This window comes from Mixophyes fleayi, chromosome 5, assembly GCF_038048845.1.
Source record: "Mixophyes fleayi isolate aMixFle1 chromosome 5, aMixFle1.hap1, whole genome shotgun sequence".
Lineage (NCBI taxonomy): Eukaryota > Metazoa > Chordata > Amphibia > Anura > Limnodynastidae > Mixophyes > Mixophyes fleayi.
This window is the reverse complement of record NC_134406.1, coordinates 186,622,615-186,636,841: the sequence shown is the minus strand read 5'-3', so window position 1 is coordinate 186,636,841 and position 14,227 is coordinate 186,622,615. Positions and strand designations below refer to the sequence as shown.

Genomic DNA, 14,227 nt, shown 5'->3' with positions numbered 1-14,227 from the left:
TACAGCATTATATTACACTTAAGTAAATAACAGGACTGGTCGGTGATCTTTGACTTGCAACAATGGGTGAACTGCCCATTCACTGTAAAGGATATAAGAGATGAGTTACGGATCACTGGATTAGTTAATTATGGTTTGGTGAATTCCAAGTCTGTGTCGTTCTGTTTTGGCTGAGATCCCTTCTTCCTTTTCTTTCCCTTTTCTTGGAGTCTTTCCGCAAGTCATCAGAACACTTGACATGCTCAGAACACTTGACATGCCACAGAACATTTGACACTGTTTGGATAAGAATATGTAGCAGTTAATTTGGTAGAGTAGTATTTTATTATGAAAGAGCTTTTCCATGGCCAATGATATGTCCAAATTTTGTTGTTGTTGTTGTTGTTGTTCTTTGAAGGGTGGAGAGATTGGCAGGCTTTTTGTAGTATGATGAATAATACAGGAGTGAGGTGCTGCTTGGACACTTGTAAAGGAATAAAGTCATGTATACTAAACCCTCGGAACTGCCAAGGGAAGCTGCTAGCTCTGTACTTGCGGCTTCTTATTGGTCCGCATGGTCACACACCAATAGGCTGTATGCATTGTGCTGATGCTGTACTACTGAAGTTGGTGAGCCTTAGGCAAAATTGTTTTAGCATACAGCTCCTGGAACTCCACTAAGGGGATGGAGCAGTTCAGTTAATCTTTAACATTTAAGTTGAAATGCTGCTTTAACTTTGGAGCAGGTACCATTACATATATTCACATGGGTTTTAATCATGTAGCATAATGCTATGTTTTTAGCAGCACGTCAAAATATTTGCATATTGACCTACAATTTTCACAATTTGATCAAAATAGTATAAACCTTATATTTTTGGGTATCCTGTTGATTTGGTGTTTGCATAGCTCCCAAAAGGACTGGAATATTGCGGGTTATGGATTTATAAAACCAGTGTAGGCATTCTAGCAACTATGCTGGTCTATGCAGTTGTCACAAGCTGGGTAGTTCTGATGGCCTCACCTGCCAGTATCAGCGCTGCTACGTTGGAAGGTGCGGAGTCTAACCATGCCTCAGGTCTTTACCAGGGATCCCCGCAGGGAGATTTGGGTATAGCAGCTGAAACGTGTGGGCCCTCCCAGGTAGCTACCAGCAAGGTATGGTGAACAAGTCGTACTATCCGAGATCAAAACCGAGCGGGCAACACAAGGTACCAGAGGATAAGCCAAAGGAATAATCAGGAAGCCAGAGGTCAAACCAGGAAATCAGGATGGGTCCAAGGGACAATCCGATAAGAGTAGTCAGGCAAGCTGGGTCAAATCCGAGTAGACAGGTAAGTAAGGAATGCAAGTGAAGGAGCCTAGGGACTAGAAACTAGATACTCTGGCACCCTAGTGGTGTCAGAGTCTGGTTTATATACATACTGCCACTTACTCATTGGTGGACATTGGGTCGGCGGTCAGCTGATCTGACCGCCAACAGGAACTGCAGCCTGGCGTCTCCGTTGCCTAGCAACGGAGACACGATGTTCGGGCACATGCGCCCGAACTTCCTATAGTGGCCAGGAGGAAAGGAAGGCGTCCATCCCCGGCACCCGGTGAGTGTGCGGGGACGACGCCTGACAACAGTGTAGCACATTATCTTAAACACGCCTTCTTCATCCCCACCAGCTCTCTTAAATAATTCCTTTCCACAAGTTAAATCTTGTTTTTTCTACTTCACTATAAAAGTATGTGCATTAGTGGTCATAATCTCTACTAAACAAGGAATTCCTCCAAACCACCTGACACTCAAATACCAAATAAGCTCCCGGGAGAGCAGGCCATTCCCCGGCATCCTGCGGGAGTGGGGCCTCGATGATGCGATTATTTGCAAATTGAGTCATATTGGTCCTGCTTCATGGCAAAATGATCTGATTGTGGCATTGCACCCAGGGGGCAGAGCCAAAATGACATGTTTTGTGGCACTACGCACCTCTACGCACTTGCAATTCACCCCTATTTTGGGATCTCCCGGGGTTAGAAAAATAAAGTTGACAAGTATGGTACCAACTTTTGCACTATTTTAGATGCCAACATCTTGACCTGCAAATCTATGCACTTATTCATGAAAACGGGTGTATTTAGGACAAAGTAAGTGCCTGAGGGCAGAAAACAGCATAGCACTGTGGTTTTGGACTTTTGAAAATGACCCTTAACGTTTGTAGACTGTTTAATCATTATGTATAGGATATGAATATAACAGAAGAGTGGATGTCTTATTTACATTTAATTAGCAGGACTTTAAAGATAATCCTACTTATGCAATGCAAAAACAATTGCGCAAGGCACTACACTGATTTCTCACAAAAGCTCAGCATGAAGAAATAAATGTGTTAATTTCATTGATCTGGAGGTAGCTTGCTTAAAACTGTTATGTTTTGGTCGACTGTATCCTAGTAACATAATTAACACAACAACCTATCTAACTACTGCTCCTCAGTTAGTGAAAGTAGTGCCACATTGTACAAATTAATGAATTAAATGCATTTCACCATTGCAAAATGTCTTCATTTCATTCCTGTTCATATTTAGTAGTAATTCACATTAATGTAATTCTGCGCATACTAATACAGTACACCTCACTGCTGTTTGTACTTTGCATTTTACTAATTGTGCACACACACACACACACACACACACACACACACCATTACTGTTCAGTTTAGCAACACATATGTAGGTGGCATCATTGGGACTTACTACCGAGAGCACACACTGATCTAGTGGAGACACCTAAAGTATAATCTACTTCTGTTCACATTTACAAGTATTTACCATAATTTACCTATTGAAATTGAGCATCAGAGTAGTTTGTGGACCATACAGACTGCAGTATTATTAATATGCCCGATATTGACTGCAATATGGCAGCATTTATGACTAGCATTGAAATTAACATGCTTGGAAAAATGCATTGTTCCTCTGTTGTGTATAGTTGTTAGGGGAGTTAAAGCATATTAAAGTATTTGCTTAGTTTTCACACTGCTTTGATTTATGACCAGTTGGCTCCGCACTAATGCATACCTTCCCACTGTTCCGATTTCTGGAGGACTGTCCCGCCATCCTGACAGACAGGGTAATCAGAAATGTCTGACATGTCCGTAAGTGGACAAACGCTACAGTGTTTCCACTCTGTACTACCAGGCATGTTTAGGATTTAGCATTTAAAGTCAATCTTTGAACACAATGACTGATGGTGCCCCCCTTGGCTTTCAGGTTTAAACAGTAACCAGTAATTATGCAGACACATTTCCTGTAGGTACAAACATACCTATCCCTACACATTACTGACCTCAGGTCACTGTGTTCCCGTCGTCTCACTAAACTACATCATCACACACATAATCAAATAACTTATTGTAGACCTCCATAAGTGTTCTGGGAAAGCAAAGTTAAGTTTGTTTTTAACATCGGAAGGTTAATCATTAACTATGACTCTGATTTTAAGAATGGCCACTTTTTTATTTTGCACATTACATAGATTAATTTTCTGATCTAGTGCCTTATAGTGATAGCTGCTAAATGTAGCTATGACATTTATCAGGATACTTAGACTTTTATATATTAGACACAATAAATAAAATTTGAAACTTTATTTAACGTTCATATTTGAAAAACAAGTATTATTAAAGTGTCTTTGGTTTTTCTACAACAGTGGTCCTTATTTTATGGGGTTCGTCATGCTGTTAAACTTTTAATACCACACTGACATTTCCTCCTGCTTTTATTTTTTGCTGTATTTCTGTTATGTGTGCTCTTTTACCTGGATGCGGCCGCATTCTATATATGCAGTCATCATCCTCAATGTCTGCAATGTGATGATGAGGACAGACAATTTTAATGTGTTATAAAGAAATAAATAAAGAAGTAAAAGTGAAACAGTGAACAGCACTCATAGCCTGGTCTAATTACAGCTAATGGGGGTGGACAAACGGCTGCAACCATTGCCCATACCTGCCGACTTTTTTCAGCTCCCTTCCGGGAGCCAGCCAGTGGAGGGGGGCGTGATGGCAAAAATTGCGTCATTTGACAGCGGGGGGCGGGGCCAGATGCCGCGATTCACCGGGAATCGCGGTGTTTGGGATCTAATTCTGCCCACTTCCTAGTGAAGTGGGCAGAATTCGGGAGATTGCCACACTTGCCTGGGAGTCCGGGAGACTCTCGCAAAATGCGGGAGTCTACCGGACATTCCGGGAGAGTTGGCAAGTATGCCATGCCAGGCATAGCAGTTCCCATTATAACAGGGATACCCACAGCTTGGGGCTTCCCTATAATAGTGGGAATCAGCCCCAGTCTGGTCAGCGATGAATTTCCTAGGGGAATTGGGCCTGGTAAAAAAACTAAATGTGTTCCCTGCATCACGAGTCCCAGCAAACTCTGGCAGCCATTATCTGCTTGGGTATGCTGGTGCATGTAGAACTACAAGTGCTAGTATTGTCTGCCAGAGCATACTGGCACATGCAGAACTCCAAGCACCAGCATACCTGGCAATCAGGGCCCTCTGATACCTATAGTGCCACATAGTGAAGTACAAGTAAGTAGAGACACACAAGGTGAAAAATATTGTGCAGTACAGCAAAGCGGAATTTTGCCCCAGGAGGTGGACCTACAACCTATTTTACATCAAGTCCATAGTGTTTTGTTTATAGGATAGTGAAGTAAATATTATTATACTTTTAAAAGTATTATATACAGACTAACAAAGAAAATGTATATTTGATTATTCCCATAGTTACTTTCACCCAATTAGTGAAATCTTATTGGAAATAGATGATTATTTTTTGTGTGGAAACCTTCCAAGTATAAGGATACTGCATAATTTTACTTAATGTAAGATCTGGCACATTTATTTTTTATTTTAATTTAATTTTTTTAACTAGGTAACAGGTCTTTCTTTCTATCATTAGTTGATTTTGTGTACCTTTGGTTTAACAGCAGCTGACACATCAATTGCTGTTAGATCCAGGTTATACTGTATCCATTAGTACTGATAGGCAAGGGACATTCAAGATAGATATTCCCTACAGCACTTTGGGGTTTCCAGTATTCACTCATATATATCCCTGGTGATGTCATTATTGTAATCTCAAGAATTCCTGTTATCAATGTGGAAGAACAGGTTTCTGCATTGATATGAACACCGCATCCAGTATGAATTTTTTGTTCAGCATTTAGGTGGTGTGGAACTGTAATTAGCTGTTCTTACCCACGTAATTGGAATCTGAGGCTGTCATTGGCAGTCGTGGTTCCCAGTTCGGGGATGAATGCTACAGGGCATGGCTGCCACAGCAGTACACTAATTAACAGCATGGAGAATATTTACTAGTCATGAATGGGTAAATAATACATGATATTAATATATTATTAATTTTAAATGATAATATGTCACCATCAGACAGTGTATCTGTTCATACGTCCAGAGGCCTGTTGCCTCCCAACGTTTTAAAAAGTAAAATTGGGGCACCTCCTACGATCTGCCCAAGCCATGCCCAGATTCTCACAAACCGTGCCCAGATCCATCCAAATACAGCCACATTCTCATGAGGTCACAACCTTTTCTGCAGACTGGGGAGAGATATCACTAGTTGAGATTATTGACATCTGTGTGGGGAATTTCTTTCACAATACAGATACTGACATCTATGTTGGAATACTCTGCATTATGAGTATTTTAGGGTTTTCTTCTGAATTTTATATCCAGTTTGCTGTCTCTACCTGATGCTGTGAAAATGCAAATCCTACTCTATCATTAGCACTTGGTACAATTTTAGTGGACAATAGCATTGAAAAATAGAAACCACTTCCATTGTTTATAACAATATGCTTTGGCTACAACATATGTCCAGGTTTAGTATTCTGTAAACAGGATTCAACTTTTACACATATAAATAATTTGGAATTCACTTGCTCATAGTGAAGTTTCTTGATTTCAATACAATCATTGTACTTTTTTCTTTTAATGCATCTGTCCATCTGATACCTCTTTCAGAATAATATACAGTATAAATCCAAAACTATTGGTTCATCTGAGATATATATTTTAGCCAGCTATCTACAGTTAGCAGACGATGCAGTGCTAGGTACATGTGACAGCACACTATGGCATGTTGATTTAGAGTTAGGAGCAAATCCAGCTACTGTGTGTAAAATTCACAAGGGGGTGGGATATGTAAAATGCATTCACATTTTGGTGGGGATAGGGCAGTTTAACCCAACTCTAAAATGCAGTGTAAACATCAAGCTGGGCAGCATTTGTCCTGCATGCAAAAAAGAAGCTTGTGTTTGGACCCCTTCCACTGCAACATGGTTTGCTCTGCTGAAAATTTTGCACATAGGCATAGTTTGCACCGAACTCTAAATCAACCCATGTAAGTACAAAAGTTTGCTGGGACACTTTGGGACCAGACAAAAACAGGGTGAGAGGTGAAGAAACTAAACAACAATTTTATAACATTCTAAACATTTAATAAATAACACGGTAATAAGATTTGTAGATATAATAATGGAGAGACAGCAGTTACATTTAACACACACCTGCATTGTAACATACATACTGTGCATACTGTTTACCCCATTCTGTGTGGACAAACCTTCTGCTCACTGGGGATATGATGTGATTATAATAGGCACAGTTTCCCTAGAGACCCCTTACAGGGACAACAAGTGAGATGTCTGTTTTTCCTTATCCAATCACAGAAACTAACACACGTTGGATGTGTTATAAACAAAACATTGAATGTAACCATATTATAGTTACTTGTGGTCAAATCTGAAGAATACCCGTCTTCCATTTCTGAACCCACATTGTTTTCTGTGACATATCCTATTACACTTTGTGTGATTCAAGCGGAGCTGTCAGGGGAAAACCTAATCAGATATGATGAAATGCAGCACAGTATAGCTGCATAAGTATGTATGCAAAGTGAAATTTTCCCTACCGTTTTCTTATTATTATTATTGTGGGCATGGTCATTTTGATGACCTTTATTATAGAGAGCATTCTAGTGACCTCTGTAAAATTAACAGTGCAATTTAGCAATCGATTTACAATACCGAGAACATCTAAACCTTAGTAACAACTAGATAATGCATCCAAAATCTCCAGTGGTTCTTCAATGCCTCACCTTTTCCCCAATCCCTGGAGACCCCCAGATATCTGGTGGCAGACTCGGATAAATTACTTACCCCTCCTGCAGCCCTGCGCTGTCTCTCATTGTGCTCGTGAGGACTGTGTTTGGGAAGCGGTTATACCCAATTTGCACTCTGTTTTGTGGATAGTACCAGCCATTCACCAATCAGCATATTTGGACCATCGTACCTAGTAGAAGGCTCCGGCCAATACAGTTTGCAGGATTGGCCCTGACTAACAGGGAGAGACTGGCCCAGGCAGAAAATGCCCCCTCAACACCATTGACAGTCTGCTTTTAAAGCTCTGATAGCCCTTCTATTAAACTGTAATGTATTCATCTCCTGCTCCCTTGAGACAATAGAGGTTTGATACAGAAGGTTAAGTGCTACATTTTGCATATTGGTCCAGCCAGAGTGCAAAGATAAAAAGTGCTTAGTGGGCTGACACATGATCTAGTCACACAGTAGTGCTGGTCATGGGGTCAGAGAGTTGTTGTCTTTTGTGAACTGTGTAAAGGTGAAAATAGAGTACCCTCTATCCTTATATACTTATCACATGGTGGCATAGTTAATGCCTGTGGGTATTCTATAAATACAGAACTGGACCCACTATATACATGGTAATCCTGATCCAGATATTACAGCTGAGCCATCATCTCTAAGTTTTTCCTTATTAACATTATTGTTTGGCACTCATTGCTGTTCAACACATTGCGCTGTTAAGTGTAAACTTGCCACCTTTCGTATTTTCCATTCAACATTTCAATTTGGTTTTGGTATAAAGTAATGTGAATTGTGATGTGCGATAGATTATATAATATACACAGTGGGATATCAGTACTCAACCCCACTGCCTACTGTGGTTTGTTGAAACAACGGTAACTCTCTTTAATCCCTGGAAATCATGTCCTTCTTATTTTATTTGATGGTCAGGGTTGGAGTACGGTAAATCTTACACTAGAAAGTTTTATTGTTCCCATTATTTATAATTTTTAATATACTTTTACTGCATGTGCTGGCCTCTGTCTGCAAATACATTTAATTAAGTAACATTTGTAAGGAGATCATGTATTTAAGAGTATTGTTGCCCCTTCTGTAAAATATAATTATAATGAGTATTTCTGTAATCAGAGCTACATGATTTGTATTTACAGAATAAACGGTTCAATGATAAAGTTTGCATAACATTTTAAAATATATAAAATATATATTTATGATATCTTCAGTGCATAATGTGTTATACTGACATCCAATTTAAATTGTTTAACAGCTTTATGGTTAATGCCAGACATGTTGGTTATTTATTCTAGTATAATGATAATAAAGTTGAGTATGCTAATAGAAATCTTTATTTTATTATTTACAATAGTCACCAACAGAGGATGTAAGTATAAATGCTTTAGCATTAGTAATGTAATAATGTACAAATATTTCCTATAATTAGGGATAGCATTTTTCTCATATATAACATGCATTATTGGACTGAATAATTAAACTAGATGAAGGGGTTTAAATCCCTAATTATATATTTCACAATTGGCCAAACCAGTTCAGCCAAAATTATCAAGAGGTTCTGATTACTTTGTAATTTCTGCTCAAGCAAACTTATAGGACATATTTGTAATTATCCCTAATCATAGGATCTGCATGGACTAAAGTCGTAATAGTGGTAGGCAGATACCTATATGCATTTACTTCTGCAAAGCATCCTTGATAGAACCATGACAGAAATATGGATTTCATTGTCCTCCACCATTATATATCATATAATACAGAACAAATGCATATGTGTCATAGATAGATGGCTACATGAAAACCATTGGAAATGTCTCCATGACTATAGTCTAAATTGTACATTGAAAAAGATGTAACACAGCATTATAATAGAACCATATCATGGTTTTGACTTTACACTTAAATGTTTACAAAAGGGGTGTCCAGAGCTGCCATCAGACATCAGACATTTTCTGCAATATGTAGAAAAATTACAGAATCTGATTGGTAACACCTTAACATCTCAACCCTGTAGGACCATGTCTCTACATACATGCATGGATTTCAATTTTTATATCATCAAAATGGCAAGTTGTCTTGATCTTCTTATAGCGCACAAGGGACATTTATACATGTAATACATGTACAAACTCCTGAAAATAAAATATATATATATATATATATATATATATATATATATATATATATATATATAATTATACACACATACACAGTGGTCAAAGTGGACATTTAGAAGTGGCGGCATGGAAATTTAGAGGTTGCGGTATGAAAAGTGTAATGGGAATGTAAGTAAACTCGATTTTATAGTTTGATTGTGAAGGCAGTCTGAGAAGTATACACCCCCACTTCTACCACTGTCTATGTATATATGTATAATATATATATATCTTTCTTGATGTCTGATGCCATTGCCCATTGCTTACAGTCATTGGTTTCTAATATGATCATTAGCAAAACTTGTGTATTGTAAGAAATAAAGCATTCCCTTACTGTATATTATGCCGGATATTATAAATCCCTGTGGATTTCTGTGACCCATATAAAAGCACTTTTCTTGCAGCCTCAAGCTTTTATATGGTCACAGAACTTGGTGGCTCCTAATATTCATATAATGTACAGTAGAAGGGGAGGTATCCCATATGTTCAGCATGTGACTACATGTAGTTCTTATGGGCCTGATTCGTTAAGGAAAGTAAAGCTAAAAAAAAGGAGTAACTTTGCACCAAATTTAAAATGTGGGGACAGATTTATAGTTTGGATATGGCATGTCCTAGATCAATTTTAAACTTCAGAGTTAAAATAAAGCTATCAAATATTTGTGTGCTACATAAAAAAACAGCCAGTATTTAACTTATGTGCAAAATAATAAACTAGTTTGTACCCCTTGCATTGTAGCATGGTTTTGTCCAAGAGAAAATGTTCTCCTTTGTTTTGTCTTACTTCCCTTAATGAATCAGACCCCTTGTTGCTAGAAATCTTACGAGCCTTTATTTTATAACACTTTGACTTATTTTCCTCTAGGGGGATTTTCTAGCAGAGGTAACGTGTACTTTATATGAGAACAATAAGGTACATTTAGAAGAGTGTTCATAAGTGTAGAAAAAGAACACAATTAAATATTGTTATAAATTGCCCTAAAATGCGACACGTTTACAGAAAATCGCAAGGCAAGTCTTACATGAAGCATAGGCTCACAGCAGTGACACAAAGCTGTCTCATTATGCAACAATTACGTTCAAGTCTTTTCTGTGACAGGTATGTGTTTGCACTATACACATACGTTGTAAGTTCCTGCATGCATATGATGTCAGCATTTCAACACTTGTTCCTGGGGGTGGATCAGGAAAATTGGTGTAATGGCTTGTCTGGAAACACGATGCATATTAAGAAACATTTATCAGTGTATAAGTGTTCTATTTAGATTTGTTCCTTTTACACCACATTCACCAACCATCCAGAGACATTGTCCTGTCCTTCCCCCTGGAACAAGTGTTGCTGACATGATAGTCGTGCAAGAACCAAACTGTGACATTTACTTTATACTCTTTAAAGCAACATTTAATTGTGTTCTATTTTTACACCTAAAAACACATAAAAAAATAAACCTGTTTAATGCAACCTATTTAGTGATCATAATCCGCTGCTTTGACTTTTAGCACACGTTTAGCTAACATGAGCATAAGATTTAGAGCACAAGGATCTGCTAAGTCTGACTATAGAGAGGAAAAGGAGAATGGTCTGAAGGACACCGAAAATAATATAATATGTATTTGTACAGATGTCATTTCAAATAGATTGAATTAATTGAATTGAATTAATGTAATGTGGAAGTGATATATTTGTACAGATGGAGCAGACCTTAGTTCATGCTATCTTCACATATGGTAGGAAATAATTTGTCTCAGGCGTTATTCAAGTAATAGGACATTTATATTTTTACATTGCATGTGCAATTACACCTGGGTAAAATAAAAAATAATGTTGAAATTACATTAAAATGTAGGAAATATGTTTATAAAAAATTATTATATATTAAATCAATCTTTAATTGTTTACATTTTTATTATGTGTTTACCTGTGTATTAACTTTTAGTTATTAATTAAGAAATTATTATCTAATATCTTCTAATTACAAACTATCATTTGGGAAGTGTGCTTGTCAGCGCCCTGTCTTCCAGGGGCAGATTCTGCTTCTATTTGAGCACTTACAGCTCTTCCCAGCCTTGAGTACTGACAAGGAAGAATACTGATCAACTCTAGTGTTATCTTACGAACTGCACCTTCTCTTTAATAAACAGTATTGGGGAGAGGGTGGGAATGGGCAGGTGAGTGGTCGTATGGTAATCGTACTATAACTTATACTTAATTATAAATTAATTAAAACCCATGTTCCAGTGGACAGATAGTTGTAGTAAACACTTGTTTTTGTCAGACTACAGTACTGCCTGTGGACACCCAGGGGCTTATATTAAGTTGGAAGCAATATGGTTCTTAGCATATAATACGTTTTTTTTACATCTGCGCATGCCCACAAACCACTAGTTTCGGAATTAGTTTGTATACTTTGTGCATTTGCTCAGAGATAAAAATACGTATTATACGCCAAGTATGCAAATTGCATTCAACTTCTCATGTGCCCACCAGTGCACAGATTTTGTTTTTTTTTAAAGATTTGTGTTATATCCTTTTGCTCTTCTCTAGGTTGGACTTTTTGTCCCTCACACCCCTATGCATAACATCACAGAAATAGTAAGGGACAAATAGATTAAGCTTGTTGTCTTATGTCATAGCACTTAGTGAGACAGAATAGCCCTTCCCAATCCCATGTTACATAGGTGAATAAGGCCACTTACCATGGTAAGGTAAAAATTGTTTACAAGCAAGTGACCCTTATATATGGGCAATCAGATGCCCTACCTTGTTTTGCGTAACACTAGACCAATTGTTAGGCCACTAACCACTCATATACCAGTTGAAAGTACAGTTCCGCTATCCCTTGTTTTCATATACCTGTGTCAACAAGGCAGAAGTAATATGCTTGAATGTATATAGTACGTTTTAATTTTGTGTTAAAACAGCCTCTGATTATTTTATTAACTGTGTCTTCGCATGCTTTCATTAGAATAGCAAGAACTAAACCTGGCACATAGAATGCTATGGAAAAAAATGCCTCATATATTATACTTACCTAATGGGGCAAAAAAAGACTTAGGTGTAAAATTTTTCAAGCTGGGGTTTGAAAAAGTGGAGATGTTGCCTATAGCAACCAATCAGATTCTAGCTGTCATTTTGTATACTGTACTAAATAAATGGTAACTAGAATCTGATAAATTTACCCCTTAGGGTATGTCCAGACCAGTGTTTTTTTCCCCAAGTGATTTGATGCTTCAGAAACACTCCTAAGATGCTTCTAAAGCCTTTCTCCATTCACTTGAAATGGATTCTAAAAAAAAACCCCAAAGGCTTGTTGTCCCAAATGACTATAAACAGGTCGTCTTTTTGAAAAAACAGGTACAAGCATGTAACAGGTAGGCTGACCCATTTTCAGTCCTTTGGGCACAGATAAACCCTGCTTACAGTATTATTTTAAGAGAGTAAATGACGCCCATCTAGACCCAGCATTATGGCATACATGAAACATTTGGCATTTAAGTGTCAGTGTAATTTTCTGTTCAAATATTTTTTTATTGATGATCTTTTGCAGGTGAAACCTGTGGCTCACAGCAAAATCAACGTTTCGGCACGTTTTCGAAAAAACCTTCAAGAGCCATGTACCGTGTTGTGAGTAGACTCCTTTCTTGAGGCATTTCATCATTCTGTTCCATCTTAAAGAAGTCCAAATTGACCCTGTTTATATTTTTCCCTGACAGTCTCATTGCTAATGGAGATCTTATGAGCCCAGTGGTACGTTTGCTGGTGCCTAGGAGAATACTGGATCAGTGGGAGCTTGTTCTTGCAATGATTACTGACAAAGTGAAACTCCGGAATGGAGCGGTACACAGGTACATATCCATCATTGTGAAGTCACTCTGTTTTTCTCTAGTACCTTTCTACACTTTTAAGTATGTGTAAAGTCATATATATGCTAATGATGAACTTGGAAATCTAGATAATTTTAGTTCAACTAGGCATGCTTGGATAGTTTCAAACAAACTAAATTCTTCACATATTTTCTAGGTGATTTTTGCACTAGAAGATCTGTATAATGGGTATGTTTATGGTCAATCTAATGAAATATTACTGCATCCTAAATTAGTGTTTTTGCAGTTTTACAAACAGATTTAAACAAGGACTAATGCGGTAGCAGCCACCTAAAGTGTTTTCTGTTTGTATTTTATTTAATCTTTTAAGAGTGCTGAATAATGCATTTTCACTTAATTCATTGTCTGACATAATGTCAGATTTTTTTGATTAAATACAGACATTCTAGACAAAAGGCTTTTAACCAGATTGGGCCTCAAAAATGTTGTTTAAATTGAGGCACCCTGGTCCTATTTGAGCAAAACTGTTGTTTGCTACCCAGGGCCACAGATATACTAATTATTTATCATCTTTTAATGATAATTTCTACACATATCTACTTTTTCTGTAATGAGTTCTATTTTGTTTTTTATTTAACAATAATATAATTGATTTGTAGATAATTTAAAATAGAATACGTCATTTATAACAGAAAAATGGATCTCAAGCTGAATTCCAGACTTAACCTCGGTACTGGTCTAAAAAATGTTAGGAACCTTGAGATATTCAGAGATGTAGAGATAAACTATCATTTAACATTTTTTTGGCTTTATAAACAGATTTCCTGAGAGATTTATGTAACATTTTTTGTTATTGTGAACTATGTAAAAAGGTTTTCAGTGTAATAGCTTGGAATCTGTAAATAGATTGTACATTTTATTTCTGGAGAGAGTTCCTCTAGTTACTGACATAAATTTAGCCTCTAATTTTAAAAACTTTTGTGGATGTTTGAAGCTGCCAAAATCATTGAGGATAATTTATTACAACGTTCAAAAGTGCAGATGGCAGCAAATAAGAAATTTGGTTTTGATTTACTAACTTA

General features: G+C 37.4%; 1 protein-coding gene across 4 annotated transcripts in view; it reads left to right on the top strand.

Moving 5' to 3' along the window:
• DCDC2 (doublecortin domain containing 2) overlaps nt 1–14,227 on the top strand; it is a 91,367-nt gene that overhangs the window by 12,992 nt on the left and 64,148 nt on the right. For 2 of the 4 annotated variants that reach the window (XM_075213144.1, XM_075213141.1), the window contains exons 3-6: nt 8,519–8,533; nt 10,186–10,233; nt 12,869–12,945; nt 13,035–13,166. In XM_075213144.1, the coding sequence (XP_075069245.1) occupies nt 8,519–8,533; nt 10,186–10,233; nt 12,869–12,945; nt 13,035–13,166 (272 nt within the window). The remainder of the gene's footprint in view (nt 1–8,518; nt 8,534–10,185; nt 10,234–12,868; nt 12,946–13,034; nt 13,167–14,227) is intronic. The other 2 variants (XM_075213142.1, XM_075213143.1) reach the window with 2 other exon arrangements.